Source organism: Mustelus asterias, chromosome 3, assembly GCF_964213995.1.
Source record: "Mustelus asterias chromosome 3, sMusAst1.hap1.1, whole genome shotgun sequence".
NCBI lineage: Eukaryota > Metazoa > Chordata > Chondrichthyes > Carcharhiniformes > Triakidae > Mustelus > Mustelus asterias.
In genome coordinates, this window is record NC_135803.1 from 148,750,176 (window position 1) to 148,766,997 (window position 16,822).

Genomic DNA, 16,822 nt, shown 5'->3' on the forward strand with positions numbered 1-16,822 from the left:
AGGAGGAATCTGGAGGGACGGCAGATATTGTCCGCAGTTAAACAAGTTCAGAGTTAAAAAGGGGAAGAAAAGCCTCGGAGCTATTTCGATTTGAACAGAGCCCGCAAGGGGTCCGGGGAGAGTGAGCCCCTGCACGGGGGGACTTCTAACAGAGAAGTTCTGGAATTTTGGAGAACAGAAGTGCCCAACCTGATCGAAAAGATCGAGAAGTTAAGATGGCTGGCATGGGAAAGGCAAGCTACGGCTTTGAGGACAAAAGTAATAGAAGCTTCCAGAGATACACGGTACCTGTACTGATATATCTGTTGCAAAATACAGCTGCAAAGGAAAACTAAGTGTATCTGAGCAACTCTCAGCCTGTGTGGGAAAAAGATACTACACAGTCTTAAAAGTGGTAATGCATTTAATGCAACAACCACTAGAAGAAACAAAGGACAAGGGACAGGAAAATCCGAGAAGACCCCAGAGAGAGGGCAACTCTAAAAACCACTGCAAGACCAAAGGAGAAAATTATGGTCTCAGAAAGAGGCAATGCAAGACCTCTAAAGAGGAAATTAAGACTGCGAAGAAGGGGCAAAACTGGAGCTCAGTGGAGCAAATAAGCCCTCAAATAAGAGGCAACACCAGACTGAGGAGGCAGTGAAGGACTCTAGAAGGAGGGCCGGATTTTGAAGATTGTATGAGAACGTTAAAGGGAGAGGGATGTTGTGTATGGGGTTAGGGTTAGGGTTAAGACAGCACAACAGAAAGAGAGTCACCTGACCTGAGGAACCAATAGGATCCAAGAGTGAATGATCACCCCAGAGGGTTATGTCCCCTTTCAGGCGGAATCATTGAGCAGCCATGTAGTAAATATGAGGACTTGTGTTGCTGCTCCAGGGCAGCCTTGAGCTGCAACTCCAGCACCTAGTTTCTCGTTTCAATAAATACCTTTTTGTTCCTTTCATTTTAATGTGCTGTTTGTAATATGTAAACATGAGTTTCTTAAATGAGTCAAACTGAATAACGATTGAAGTATTAGCTGGCCAGATCAGATGCTTGATGCAATTTATTTAGAGGTCATTGTGACATGATATTTACTCATTAAATATATTTATTAGTGGGCTGATAGACCAGTGGATGTGCTTGCAAGTTGTTAAATGTAGGATGTTTTATCTGTTTCACATTAAAAGCGATGTATTTATTTATTAGTCACAATATGGCTTACATTCACACTGCAATGAAGTTACTGTGAAAATCCCCTAGTCGCCACACTCCGGCGCCTGTTCAGATACACAGAGAGAATTTAACATGGCCAATCGACCTAACCAGTACGTCTTTCGAACTGTGGGAGGAAACCGGAGCACCCGGAGGAAACCCACACGGACACGGGGAGAACGTGCAAATTCCACACAGACAGTGACCAAAGCCGGGAATCGAACCCAGGCCCCTGACACTGTGAAGCAGCAGTGCTAACCACTGTGCCCCTGTGCTGCCCATTTTTAAATCACGCCATGTGTTTATGTTTAACATGGATCGAATTAGAGAAATAGAAGGAGATGGGAGAAGGGAAAAGTGTAGATTGAGTTGTGGAGGGTGGTGGATGCTAGATGAACCACAAGTCCAATCTCTCCCTCATCCCACCCTTATCATGTGGGGACCAGTGACTTTCAAACATGTATAATAGTCTTCTGTACATGCTGATTAAGGTCAAGTAAGTTTAAAGGTTTATATCAGCAGATATGTCGATACTCTGGCACCCAGCTATTGTCAGCGCACTAAATTCTTGAAGAGTTTACCGAAACGGAAGTTTGCCTACACTGATGGACTGTTTTGATTTCTCCTTGTGTGCATCAGATTCCAATTTCCCACTTTACATCCATTGCCTTTGTGTTTATGGACAGGGGCTAAGTGGAGGTCAGGCACATTCTTACAGCCGGAGGGACGTCCCCCCTCTGGACATTTGAGCACAGCTCCAAGTGGCGGTTTTTTGAGATCAAGGATGGAAATTGTGTGCCCTCAGTTGAGGATTGTAAATGGTTGGAGGAGGCCAAGAAACGGGGAAAACAGGAATGTGTGTATAATTATAGAAAATAGTAAAGTTGAAGGGAATTGGGAAATCGCAAGTGCAAAGTTTTATTCTGCTGCTTTGCGATTTGGCCTCAATGAATTGTACCGCCACGTGTATGTCTGCATAATGCACCTTATTAAAAATAGCTTTGTAACAAAATAGAGTCAACATTGCACCTTTCTGTTTTTGTTCATCTTTAGGAATTGATTGGAAGAAGCGTACTTGATGATTTTCAAGAGGATTTTGTTGTTGATCTGCTGCCAGAAACAGATGGGTAAACAATGGAAAACGTTTTTGTTACTTATAGAATCCCTACAGTGCAGAAGGAAGCCATTCGGCCCATCGAGTCTGTACCGACCACAATCCCACCCAGGCCCTATCCCCCATAACCCCATGCATTTACCCTAGCTCGTCTCCCTGACACTAAGGATCAATTTAGCAATGGCCAATCCACCTAACCCACACATTTTTGGACTGTGGGAGGAAACCGGAGCACCCGGCGGAAACCCACGCAGACACGGGGAGAACGTGCAAACTCCACAGAGACAGTGACCCGAGGCCGGAATTGAACCCGGGTTCTTGGCGCTGTGAGGCAGCAGTGCTAACCACTGTGCCACCCAGTGATTTGCAAGTTAGCTATACTCGAGTGTGACATTTTCCTGGTTGCTGCACTAACAATCAAACAGTCTCTGAAAGCAATATTGTGAATTGATGCTGAATTCGGGGCACATTTGGATTATGCCCTCCCCGAGCTGGATGCAGACTGCCTAAACTAAATTCACATAGGTTTTTTTACAGACCTACTGGTCAGGTTTAGGTTTGAAGTTGGAAATGAATGGCTTGATTTTTAGTCTCATCCCATTGTGCAGTTTGAAGAACCCCATGTAGCTGTTAAAACTCACACTGTTAATCCTTTCAGGAAATACATGCTGCCACTGAAGCCCATGCACAACTTGGATGAAGAGGACACTGAAGGTGGGATTGTTATTAATCTTCTACCACTGCTGTCCAATAGCATGACTAACACTGACACAGAAAATACAACTGGCAAACAAAAGATTAAAAAGTAAGAATCTTTATTTACAGTTTTTACTTAGAGCGTCTTCTTTAACACAAATTTAATCAGACAGTGTGGATACGGTTTGCTCTTATTATTTTTAGGTGTGTTTCTCCAGTGAGTCTTGCTTCCTTTTTCCGTCTACTGAGATTTTGTGAAGAGATGCAGCACAATGGAAACCTGGAGGAGATTGACGCTTTATTAGGTACGCTGTGAGGTACTTAATTTGAGTAGAAAAAGCGTATCTTTGTAAAGAAAACCAGTGCTTGATTTTTAGCTGATATCGGTGTTTCGCCCCAGGTTTTTAAAAATTAGTTAGTGGGATGTGAGGGTTGCTAGCAAGGCCAGCATTTGTTACCCACCCTTAGAGAGAGTTGTGAGCTACCCGCTTGAACTGCTGCAGACCGGTGGCCAGTAGTTTCTTGCCATATGGTTTTTCAGTTAATTTTGCAACTAACGTAAGGGGGAGCTATACAATAAATGGCAAAACTATCAGGAGTATAGACACACAGAGGGGCCTGGGTGTACAAGTCCGCAGATCCTTAAAGGTGGCAGCACAGGTGGAGAGGGTGGTCAAGAAGGCATATGGCCTGCTTGCCTTTATAGGACGGGGCATAGAATATAAAAGTTGGCATATGATGTTGTGGCTGTATAGAACGTTGGTTAGGCCACATTTGGAATACTGCGTCCAGTTTTGGTCGCCACACTACCAGAAGGACGTGGAGGCTTTGGAGAGAGTACAGAAAAGGTTTACCAGGATGTTGCCTGGTGTGGAGGGTCTTAGCTATGAGGAGAGATTGGGTAAACTGGGGATGTTCTCCCTGGAAAGACGGAGGATGAGGGACGACCTAGCAGAGGTGTATAAAATTATGAAGGGCATAGATAAGGTGGACAGTGAGGGGGGGGCAAGGTTCAACACAGATGTCAGGGGGACGTATTTTACACAGAGGGTGGTGGGGGCCTGGAATGCATTGCCAAGCAAGGTTATTGAGGCGGACACGCTGGGATCGTTTAAGACTTATCTAGATAGCCACATGAACAGACTGGGAATAGAGGGATACAAAAGAATGGTCTAGTGGGCACATGAGCGGCGCAGGCTTGGAGGGCCGAAGGGCCTGTTGCTGTGCTGTATTGTTTTTTGTTAATGTGATTCAAGTACGTTTAACGATCAATTAGTAGTTATGCACTTGCAGTAACAAATTACCTGCTAGCATCACTGTAACTTTGTCTGTTAGGAGGCATGTTAAAGTGATCCAGAGCCGTTTACTTCCCACTCTCATATCCAAAATTGAAATGTATTTCTCTTTCCTTAGTCACTGCCTAGTACCGATCTGTAATAGGCCATCTACTGAAGGAAGATTTGAAGCCTATGTCCTGCCCAATATGCTGCATATAGGACAGAACATCAATTGCTGGGGCCTGCCTGTCATAGAATCCATAGAATCCCTACAATGCAGAAGGAGGCCATTTGGCCCATCGAGTCTGCACCGACCACAATCCCACCCAGACCCTATTCCCGCAACCCCACATATTTACCCTACTAATCCCCCTGGCACTAGGGTCAACTTAGCATGGCCTAACCCGCACATCTTTGGACTGTGGGAGGAAACCGGAGCACCCGGAGGAAACCCACGCTGACACGGGGAGAATGTGCAACCTCCACGCAGACAGTAACCCGAGGCTAGAATTGAACCCGGGTACCTGGTGCTGTGAGGCAGCAGTGCTAACCACTGTGCCACCGTGCCGCCCATGAAGATGTTGGATTGGAGAACTCGAGACATGTTTATGGAGGAGAATTTTTGAATTGAGGGTGGAAACTGGAGAGAGAATTCCACAGTGCCGGACCAGAAGAGGGGTAGAGTGAAGCCCCAAGAGTGGTAGACAAGTGCAGAAATATAAGCCAGGAGGGGATTGAGTACAGACTATGTGACAGGGGGGGAAGAAGTTGTATTTCCCTACATTGACATCCTGTTTCTTGTATAGAACAAAATGGCTGATTCCGGGGCGGTTGAGGCGATAAAATTCTGGTCAATGTGTCCCTGAAAATATTTCAATATATTTAAGAAGGAAGGTAATCTGATGTGAAACTTGACAGAGCCTCTGTGTAACTCAAGAGGGTTCTCTGGTGGTCAAACATATTACTGCAGCATTGTAGCGTTGATTTAAAGTTATGTTGCACAGCAGAATGTTCTACACACTTGTCAAATTCAGGGCCTGGTATTTTTTTCAAGTCCCAATTATTCCTGATTGGTAGATTTCCTAAAGAACAAAGATCTGTAACTGAGGGGTGCATAGGTGAAAATTGTATTTTAAAATATCTTTCTCTGCTTTATTGCCTGTTCCCTCTTCCGAAGGCATGAAATCTTTAAGATACAGTTCCAAGGCGATTCAGAACCATAAATGTGAGATAGTCATTGTTAAATCCCAAAGGGGAGTTAGGAGAAACATCCTTGTCCCGAGAGTTTTTGGAATGTGGAACTCACTACCATGAGGAGGGTTGAGGTGATTAGCATGTTTACATTCAAGGAGAAGATGGATAAGCAAGAGGGAGAATAGAAAAATAGAAAGTTATGAAGTAGATGGGAGGAGGTTCTTGGAGATTATAAGCTCTTCTCGTATGAATCTCTGAGGTTGATTAGCTGGTTTCTATGCTTTAAATACTGTGCAATTGTTCAGCATCTCTCCAAATGACCAATCTTCACGTGAGTGTAGACATTGAGGCCGGAATTTTACTAGCACGCCCGCCCGAAGCTCGTAAGATCACGCCCGAAACCAATTGAGAATGCCATTCTGTGAGCCGCGGGGTGGGCGTGCCAGTAAAATCAGTAAAGTTAAGTTTATTTACTAAGTTTACAACTAAGGCTTACACTAACACTGCAATGAAGTTACTGTGAAAATCCCCTCGTCGCCACACTCCGGCGCCTGTTCGGGTACACTGAGGGAGTATTTAGCATGACCAGTGCACCCTAACCAGCAGGTGTTTCCGACTGAGAGGAAACCGGAGCACCCGGAGCAAACTCATGCAGACACAGGGAGAACGTGCAGACTCCGCACAGACAGTGACCCAAGCTGGGAATCGAACCCAGGTCCCTGGCGCTGTGAGACACCTGTGCTAACCAGTGTGCCACCGTGCTGCCCAGGGCCTGAGTATCAGAGACCCTTTCTTATCCAACAGGCTTTCCATAGAAATTGTGACAAAACCCAAACTTGGAGGTTAAGGATGTCAAGTACCATCAGTTTTCTGAGTTTCCACGCATGGGCAGACTGAGAGCGAGCTGCATCTTTAAGCTCTTTGGACTGAGCATTGACTGAGTGCGCTTGTGCAGGAGAAAAATGGTGCAAAAGCCCAGATCGGTTGACCAGGAGTGGAGTGCTATGGAAGACTAGTATCCCGGACAGGGAAGGTCCCAGAAAGAAGTCTCGGGTATGAGACGGGAGACAAGAGCAGATCCCAATTAAGCTAAGAGAAAGAGAGGAGCAGAGAGGCAGGCTCCAATTTAGAGAAAAGTCTGGGGGGAGCAGACTATTAAGTAAAGTGGGCTTGGGAGAAGCTCTGATGATTGAAAAGGGCTTAAAGAAGTACTGAAAACCCTAGAATGCAGCCGAAGGTTGGGTACTTGGTGGTGTGGGCTTTTGGGGCCTATGGAGCGAAAGAGCTTAAATTGTGCTCGTAAGCTGATGTTTGAGAGTACTTGGAAATCCAGGGGAATGGAATCTCGGAGGGTAAGATTGAAACCCCGAAAGGTGAGCCATTGTAGAAGCTGTCTGAGTTGGAGCAACTTTTGGCGAGATTTCCAAGGCGAGGTCTTCGAAGGCGGAGATTGGAATCCCTTATGAGAAAGACATTGGGCTGAGTTTTCCTGTCCCCTCCCCGTCGTGGGCCAGGGTGGACCGTGCAACGGCCCATTGACCTTGGGCAGGAATTTCTGGCCTTGGGGCGAGGGCAGCCGGAAAATTCAGCCCATAATTTCAATGAGATAACTTGACGCGGTGTAACTGATGTCTGGGTCATAGAAACATAGAGGATAGGAGCAGGAGGAGGCCATTTGGCCCTTTGAGCCTGCTCCGCCATTCATCACAATCATGGTTGATCGTCAAACTCAATAGCCTAATCCTCCCCATAACCTTTGATTCCATTCGCCCAAAAGTTGGTCAGTTGTTAAGAAATCCATGAAAACTGTTTTGGTGGCATTTATTCCAAAGATGTGCGGGTTAGGTTGATTGGCCAGGTTAAAAATTGCCCCTTAGAGTCCTGGGATGCGTAGGTTAGAGGGATTAGCGGGTAAATATGTGGGGGTAGGGCCTGGGTGGGATTGTGGTCGGTGCAGACTCGATGGGCCGAATGGCCTCCTTCTGCATTGTAGGGTTTCTATGATAATTGCGCAGTGTGGTGTGTTTGACTGCAGTTTGCCTGTTCATTCATATGTACCTCAGATACATATTGTAAATTGCTTTATCTTTCTGACCTTGTAAAGTTTTTTTTTTGGTTGTTCAAAACCTGTGAAATCCTGCGGCTTTATTCTATTAACAAGTGTGTTGAATTTTGAACTTTGTCTACTTCAAAAGAAAATATCATTGGTCCCGAACTGGATCTCACTAACAACTGGGGATCTGGCCAAGGATTGTAAAATAAAACTGCATCAAAATTAGAAACAGCCCAGTGAGCCCAACTTGGCCACGTTGCTATTTATCCTCCACATTAATGGTATTTCTAATCCTAAATAAAAAGCAGAAGATGTTGGAAACATTCAGCAGATTAGGCAGCATCTGAGGAGCAAGAAACAGAGTTAACATTTCAGGCTGATTTAAAAAGCCAACGAATTGAAACACTAATTCTGTTTCCCTCTTCAAAGAGGCTGTCTGACCTGCTGAATATTTTTCAGCATCCGCAGTTTTCTGCTTTTGTTTTGGTCCTAATCCCACGTGCCTGCTCTGTCCCCGTGTCCCATTATTTACCATTTATTCAATTGCCTCTTCCAACAATTCATTCGATAAGAGACCAGAAGCAGGTATCTGTTGTTTTTTTTTCCCCTTCTCTCCCTAGCCCAGTGCTACTGAAGCCAATTGTATTGCCCATTGATGTTCTGGTTGCAAATAGGCATTTTAAGCTTACGAACAAAGAGGCGGGAGTTGCCCATTCGGCCCATCTAGCCTTCTCCATCATTCAATTAGATCATGGCTGATCATGTACCTTAGCACCACATTTATAGAATCATAGAATCCTTACAGTGCAGAAGGAGGCCGTTCGGCCCATCGAGCTTGCACCGACGACAATCCCATCCAAGCCCTTTCCCCATAACCCCACATATTCACCCCGCTAATCCCTCTAACCTACGCATCCCAGGACACTAAGGGGCAACTTAGCATGGCCAATCAACCTAACCCGCACATCTTTGAACTGTGGGAGGAAACCGGAGCACCCGGAGGAAACCCACGCAGACACGGGGAGAACGTGCAAACTCCACACAGGCAGTGACCCAAGCCGGGAATCGAACCCAGGTCGCTGGAGCTGTGAGGCAGCAGTGCTAACCACTGTGCCACCGTGCGCTATTGCTTGATAGCTGGTGCACTGCTTAATTTAAATACAGGAGAATCCGGAGCAGGAACCCAAGCTACTTTTGTTTCTTTCCCCTTCCTATGCCCACAAGGGGACTGGGAGGGGAGTGGGGGGGGAGGGGGGGGTGAAATTGTGATTTCTCTACCACCAGGAGAGATTAGCCGACCTGGGGCTGCGATTTGTACCCTGCAGCTGCACACTGTCTTTACCTGATGTATCATCGTGAAAGTTCTTTAGAAGTAATGTTCATCAGTCTGTGGTAGTGTCAGGCTCCTCTGAGCTTATTTAAATGTGTACTGATACAGCACTTTGGGATTTTGTGCGGTTTCCATTTCTGAGATGAATGTGGAGCAGCTGCTGTAAATAAAACCACTCAAACACGAACAGGCTGTCCATTAAACTTGCACCAGAACAGCCTTGGGTTTTCTGAAGTGGAAACATCTGGCAAAGACTCGATGGGCCGAATGGCCACCTCCTGTGCTGTACTGTCTTCTGATTTAGTCATGGTTCGTTGGGACTTTTTTCTCAGTTTCTACTCAAGAGCTGTATTTTGTCACAAGAGATGTAATCACATTGTGATATATTTGCTTCGTTACATTGTGTGGCAACTTGGTAATGGGCACATGTGGGGCACAGTGCTGTTTATTAACCCATCTGCGATTGAGGGGTGCTTCAGGCCCGAGTACAAATTACAGCGTTTGAATTTCAAATTCATATCTGTGAGGAGGGTGAAACACTGATTCTGTCCGGTGGCACAGCGGTTAGCACTGCTGCCTCACAGCTCCAGGGACCTGGGCTCGATTCCCAGCTTGGGTCACTGTCTGTGTGAAGTTTGCACATTCTCCCCGTGTCTGCATGGGTTTCCTCCCACAGTCCAAAGATGTGTGGGTTAGATTGATTGGCCATGCAAAATTGCCCCTTAGTGTCCCAGGATGCGTAGGTTAGAGGGATTAGCGGGGAAAATATGTGGGGTTACGGGGGTAGGGCCTGGGTGGGATTGTTGTCAGTGCAGACTCGATGGGCCAAATGGCCTCCTTCTGCACTGTAGGGTTTCTATGAGTCACTAAGCCCGATTCCCTCGAGCAGTGTGGTTGCTATGCAGTGAATAAGACCAGGAACCTTGGTTTATTTTTCCCCAGCTGTAACCAGGGGGCTGCTGTAAGTGTCTTAGCTGAGATCAGCTAACTTAGGTGGGACCATCCTGATCTGTACCACTCGGCTACTCCCTAGATAAATCACCTGACAAGCTGGATGAACCATATTCTTAACAGGGCTGTTAAAGCTGGGAAGACAAAGACAGTGCACAAGTGATATTGATCTAATGTCTGTAAATTTTCTGATCAAGCATAAAAACTTCATTTGATTGGTCTTGTATGTACAATGTATTATATGGAGTTTCCAAAATTCATTTATGGGATGTGGGCATCACTGGTTAGACCATCCCTAACTACCCTCCATTTCAGAAGGATTTGCTTTTGAGAGTCAACCACATTGCTGTGGAACTAACAAGTAAGGACAGCAGATTTCTTTCCCTAAAGGACATTAGTGAACGAGATGGGTTTTTACGAAAATCGACTGGTTTCATATCATTAGATGTTTAATTCCAGATTTTTATGGAATTCAAATTTTACCATCTGCCGTGGCGGGATTCAGACCCAGGCCCCCAGATCTTGCTCTTGGTCTCTGGTTTACTTGTCTAGTGACAATACCACTACACTGCTGCCTCCTCTGTAACAAATGTTCTGTAAAGACACACACTAACACGAATGGCACACTTGATACAGAATACACATGAATTGCATAGCCAGCTGTTTGGATTATAGAGCAAATGATAAAAGATGAATCATTTTTAAAATGTCACTATTAAGTTTTTGAAGTTTATTTATTAGTGTCACAAGTAGGCTTACATTTAACTCTGCAATGTGAAAATCCCCTGGTCGCTACATTCCGGTGCCTGTTCGGGTACACTATAGCATGGCACAAATACAAGTGAATCTTGCTGTGTGATCCTGTGTGTTTGAAAAAGTGAACTGGCATTTGTTATGGAAAACGGATCAGTGCATACGCCGTGATTGTTGTGACTTCTGGCTTTATTCAGCTGACTATCTTATTGCAGGTTGTCCACTTTACATGACCAACTTGGAGCTGGTGGAAAAGGTGGAGTCGCTATCCAAACAGGAGCAGGAATTTTTGTGCTCGCTGCTGTTCCACACCCTCAATTGGTTCAGAGAGGTAACAAAACAGGAAACGTAATGAGTGAGCTGGTCTGGTGTCAGTCCGTAGTGAAATTTGAAAACTTGTTTAACTCTCTTTAAAAACTCATTCTGTGATGGCCGTGTACGGAATTGGTTGCTAATCAGGCTCCCTAAATTACAAAGTTTTCAGTAGATAGGACGGTTGCATGCTACTCTCCAGTGTGGCTGACCAGCTGTGTGCACAGGGTGGCCATTCTCGCCATGGTGATTTATTTTTCTGTCTACTTTTCAGGTAGTGAATGCATTCTGTAAGCAGCAGGATACTGAGATGAAGGGAAAGGTGCTTCTCCGGTTGCAGAATATTACACAATTGCAGGTGCTGTTGGAGAAGTGTCTCGCAGGTTTGGTATAGTTTATGCTCTTGTGGCCCTGCATGCTGGGCCATTTTACCTGCCGGTGCTGTCGCGTGTACGACATTTTATATGGACATGTTTTTGTACAATTGAGGTTTCCTGGGTGAATGTGTGTGGTGGAGCTGGGCGTTTATAAAGTGGCGAAACTCATGTTTATATTTGACTTGCTCTGAAGGGGTTAGTAATGTAGATTTTCTATTATCCTGCTTTCTCCTAAGTAGCATTTCAGGTGAGACGGGGGCGGGGGGGGGGGACTTTACCATCGCGTTATGCCCCGTTTTCTCTCTTCTGTCAGACCCCTGCTACTGCCAACGCGCATGTGCAGCATCAGAGGCCTGCACAGCATCAGAGGCCTGCACATGCGCACTACCTCCCTCTGCAGGCTTTCGGGTGCGTTAAGCCCCGCCCACCGGCTTCTGCAGCACGAATCTGATGCGCTCAAAATTTTGCTGGCAGAGTGCGAATGGGGGGGGACTAAAAATGGGCCTAAAAGTTGGATCTGAAACACTCCCAGTTTCAAGTCCGCCTAGCACTCCGAATAAAAATGGTAAAATCGCCCCCAAGGTGTGAGCTGCCAATAGTCATTTTTCTGATTCCACTAGCTGAACGTTAGTGTGCCATATGATCCCAAACCAAAATTGCCAATTTCAGGTTGACTAATTCCATATCGAGTCCAGTGGGGTTGATCCTGGTTTTAACTCTTTTTATTGCACGAGAGGCAGGTTGAGTGATCCTGGTTAATGAAGGCAGCTGGAGGGCCAAAAGGTTTCTTTTCTGTTGGGCCTTAGTGCTATACTTGTGGTAAGTTGCCTGCAGATGCAAAGCCGCTTATCAGCTGGGGGGGGGCAGGAGTGGGAAACCTGGAAGCAGAGACGAGTCAGACAAGTTAAATTGAAGGTGGGTTGGGGAATGTGAGGTACAAAACACAGGGGTCAGTCATTTAGCTCCTATTGGTTCTAGGATGATTTATTTTTTTTATCTCTCCCCTTTATGGAGTAGCCTCTTTAAAGGAACCTTCGGTCAGGCTACTCTATGTCACGTAGCAGCACACATTTTGCCCATTAGTGCTTGAAAATTTGCCTGGATTTCTGGAGACAAGCGATTTCCTCCATTTGCACTGTGTAATGAGACCCCTGCCTGACTCCAGTTGGAGTCTTGACCACCTGTCTGTAGGGACCAAAGGGTTATTTTGTACATTGATTTGTGGGACATGGACATCGATGGCTGGTCAGCGTTTATTGCCCAAGGCAATTGAGAGTCAACCACATCGCTGTGGGTCTGGAGTCACATGTAGGCCAGACCAGGTAAGGATGGCAGATTTCCTTCCCTAATGGACCTAATGGGTCTTTCCAGCAATCAACAATGGTTTCATGGTCATCAGTAGATTCTTAATTCCAGATTTTTTAAAAATTGAATTCAAATTCCATCATCTACTGTGGAAGAATTCGAACCCGGGTCCCCAGAACATTAGCTGAGTTTCTGGATTAATAACCTAGCGATAATACCAGTAGGTCGTCGCCTCCCCATGATGGCACTAACAGGATGCTGATACTGGGCTTTGCATCCCAATTGCCAATAAAAATGCAACGGAAGTTAAAATTGACCCCAGAGCGAGTGGCCGATGTGAAGTGAATTAAATCTGGAACGTTTGTGGTGCTTGGGATGAAAACCTCTTTTTAAATAGTTCGAGTCTTTTGAACAGGAAGTCTCTGTGTATTTTAAAACACTTTTTCCAAAGTTAATCTGAAAATGACACCGGCAGAAACTATTTTTCTTCCTCGTTGTAATGTTACTTACTTTTAATTCGGGAACCTGGAATGCTCCTGTTGACCTTTAATCTTCAGCTTGAAGGTTCTAACCTGCTGTCATTTCCTTTAATGTTTCAGCAACACCTGGATATGTCCCGCCGCTGGCAAACTTTGATTTGGAGGTCACTGAGGCTCCTGTGACCACAGCTCCTGCAGCACCAGCTAAAAAAGGAAAGAAAGGTGATCAAGGGAAAGGTAACTTTTAGTGTTTTGAAGAATAAGCAGGGAAATGAGACTAAACAGAAAATTCTTTGAGAGCCAGTGCAACTATGACCTCACTTGCTCATTCCAATATTTTTCTCTTCAGATCATCTGTGACCAAGCAAGTGATTCATGGTGTGGTCCCAGGGTTCGGGCAACAGCACTTGACCAACATAATGATGCAATCTCCATTTTCCTTCTTTCCCTCTAATAGCATGTTTGGTGGCAGGGGATAAGGAGAGCTTTGGATAAGTTCTGAAATGCCCACTTAATTTGAAATAAAAAGCAAGTCTCCTTGCTGAGCCAGCTAACCTGTCCAGTGAACAGCTGAGCTTCGTACAGCAGCAGGATCTGCAGCTTCAGTCACAGGCTACAGCGAGTTAAACTATCTCAGCCAAGGTGGCAAGGGGGAGAGGAAAGTTAGCTAGAGGGATACGGTCCCTGGAAGGGTAGGGGGTTTTAGTTCAGTCGGGCAGCATGGTCAGTGCAGGCTTGGAGGGCCGAAGAGCCTGTTCCTCTGCCGTAATTTTCTTTGTTCTTTGTTTCCTGCTGCCGACTGCAGTTAAGTGGAAAATAATGCATATGTAGATGTTGTTCAGAAAATGATCGGACTCTGCTGTGATTTCCCCATTTCAGTTGAATGGCTTGCCAGTGCTTGTTACTTTGGCTTACAGATAATGAATGGCCACTTGGCCAGGGTAGCAGTAGGTTTCTGGTGTCTTTGGGACTGAAGTGAATGTCTTCAGCAGAGTAAGGGGGGAGGGGAAATGAGCAAAAAACAAAATACCAGCAAGACTCCTGGGTATTTTTACACAGAGGGTGGTGGATGCCTGGAACTCGCCGTCGGGGGAGGTAGTGGAAGCAGATATGATAGTGACTTTTAAGGGGCATCTTGACAAATGCATGAATAGGATGGGAATAGAGAGATATGGTCCACGGAAGAGTAGGGGGTTTTAGTTCAGTTGGGCAGCATGGTCGGTGCAGGCTTGGTGCAGGCCGAAGGGTCTGTTCCTGTGCTGTAATTTTCTTTGTTCTTTATAAGGGTCCAGTATCAGTAAGTTCAGAGCTGGTGGGTGTTAATCCTGGGTTTACGCAATGACAGAACCTATCAAAAATGTTGCAAGAGGCAGAAAACTAGAAGACCACCCCCAAATACAACACCTACCATTGTCATGGGGGCGGGTCATGTTTCATATAAGTGCCTATATAAGTCAGCAGCTGCCTCCGGTGACCCTGGTATGAAACAGGATATGTGCAAACTAGACCTGATAGAAGCAGATTTAAACTTTGTGGAGTAATTTGGAGAGGTGGGGTACCCTTTTGGGGAGTTAGGGCACCTCTTTGGATATGGTCCTGGGACATTTTTGGGGAGATCAGGTGCCCTTTGGGATTGCAAAAGGTGGACATGAATGTACGTTAAAAAGTACATCAACTCATTAGAATTGTCAAGCGAAGCTGTCCGGACTAACTGTCCAAACTGGTGTGTCTTTAAAAAAATCATTGCTTGTTATTTCAATCTGTCTGTTGACATAAGACTGGAGGTTGTCATTACTGGATTTGTGCTGCATGACTGATTTCACAACCTTCTGTTAACACAGTGGGATGCTTTCCATTTCAAAGTTTGATTGACTGGTCCAAGTGGGTACGGACTCTTTGAAGTGGGATTATAAATTCCAGTGCTTGTTTCTATAGGAATTAAGCACTCAAATGAAATGTTTGTTCTTGTAAGGGATTATGTAGTTGAAGGAATGTAAATGTAGTGAATGAGTTTTATGAATGAGTGTTATTTTTAAATAAAGTCGCTAACAGACACTTGGAACTTGATAGCTCCTGAGGTTTGCACATGGTGAATACTGGGTGAATTGACATTGTAGACATAAGGGAAAAGGTGGGGGTCATGGGTTAGCATGAGTTAACATTAAGTTGGTATAAAGATTATAAAAGGCCGTGGGGGTGGGTGGAAGGGCAAAAGTTGGCATGGATGAGGTATGGGGAATGTATGGAGGTTGACCAGGTATGAGCTGAGGGCTTGAGGGCTGGTTTTGTTTTAATGCTTTGCAAAAAATCTTTGACAAAGCTCTGGTGCACTGAAGCAGACTTTCCATCCAGCCCACCTTCACATTCTGTGGCCTTCGTATTCATTCTGGGGTTGCCCAGCCCAACTCCCAGAGAACCTGGCCATCCCCAGAATGAAAATCCAACTTCCAGGGCACTTTCTCACGGATCAGGTTTTTACTTTTTTTATTCGTGGGACATGGGGCGTCGCTGGCTGGTCAGCCTTTATTGCCCATCCCTAGAGTTGCCCTCGGAGAGCAGTTGAGATTCAACCACATTGCTGTGGCTCCGGAGTCACATGTAGGCCAGACCAGGTAAGGACGGCAGATTTCCTTCCCCAAAGTTAGTGAACCAGACAGGTTTTTACGACAATCGACAATGATTTCATGGTCATCAGTGGACACTTAATACCAGATATTTTTTATTGAATTCAAATTCCACCATCTGCCATGGTGGGATTCGAACCTGGGTCCCCAGAATATTAGCTGAATTTCTGGATTAATAGTCCAGTGATAATATTAGTAGGTCATCGCTGGCCAAGGTTTGCAGAGCCAATCTTTGAGTAAAATCTCCGGTTTAAATGTTTTTTTTTCAAGATCAAAAGAGTAAGAAGAAGCAGAAGTCTGAGGATAACAAGAATTCCTCTACAGATAGCTCTCAGACTGAAGATCCTGCAGAAGAAAGTCAAGTGCAATCTGAGAATACACAAGGGAAGGTACAGTCAACAAGGACAGGCTGCTGTTTGGTTTTGACCTTCACTGATACTCTGCTCCTGTGAAGCAATGACTCACTCTCTCCCTCTCTCTGCCTGTCTCATTTTCCCTGTTCCATGTGCGTCTCACACTCAGCACCTCCTCATAGATGGGCAGGTGAGGGTCTGCAGATATAAATCTTTGTTCCAACATCCCATGGTGCAATGTATTGTTGATTCAGTGCTTGCCCACACAAGATCAGTGCACATCCTTGAAATTTCTCCAATTTTTAAATATAATTATTACAGATCACATGGAGTGATTATGTTCATTCTTGGGATGGGTTAAGAGTGACTTGTTCATTTGATTTGATTTATTGTTGTCACATGTATGAGTTTGCAGTGAAAAGTATTGTTTCTTGCGCGCTATACAGACAAAGCATATCTTTCATAGGGAAGGAAAGGAGAGAGTGCAGAATGTACTGTTACAGTCATAGCTAGGGTGTAGAGAAAGATCAACTTAATATGAGGCATTGAATTAAAGCATTGTTATAGAGTTTAAAAGAGTTAGAATAGAGTTTTAAAAGCATAGAACGAGGGTAAAAGATAGAATTAGAATCATAGAATCCCTACAGTGCAGAAGAAGGCCATATGCTGGACACAGCTCGCAAGGAGTCACCATGTTCCGGCACCATCTTGAGTTTTTTAAGCTAGTTAACTTAGTGGATGTTGATGGCCAGTCATTGATGTCCACACTGGTCGCAATATAAGAGTGAAAAGTTAATGGATGAAGAT

At 45.1% G+C, this 16,822-nt stretch overlaps 1 protein-coding gene across 1 annotated transcript in view; it reads left to right on the plus strand.

The window, feature by feature from the left end:
- Positions 1 to 16,822, plus strand: part of fancd2 (FA complementation group D2) — an 89,583-nt gene that overhangs the window by 41,957 nt on the left and 30,804 nt on the right. The window contains exons 21-27 of the mRNA XM_078209918.1: positions 2,251 to 2,324; positions 2,970 to 3,116; positions 3,212 to 3,312; positions 10,781 to 10,896; positions 11,152 to 11,260; positions 13,159 to 13,275; positions 15,933 to 16,051. Of these exons, the coding sequence (XP_078066044.1) occupies positions 2,251 to 2,324; positions 2,970 to 3,116; positions 3,212 to 3,312; positions 10,781 to 10,896; positions 11,152 to 11,260; positions 13,159 to 13,275; positions 15,933 to 16,051 (783 nt within the window). The remainder of the gene's footprint in view (positions 1 to 2,250; positions 2,325 to 2,969; positions 3,117 to 3,211; positions 3,313 to 10,780; positions 10,897 to 11,151; positions 11,261 to 13,158; positions 13,276 to 15,932; positions 16,052 to 16,822) is intronic.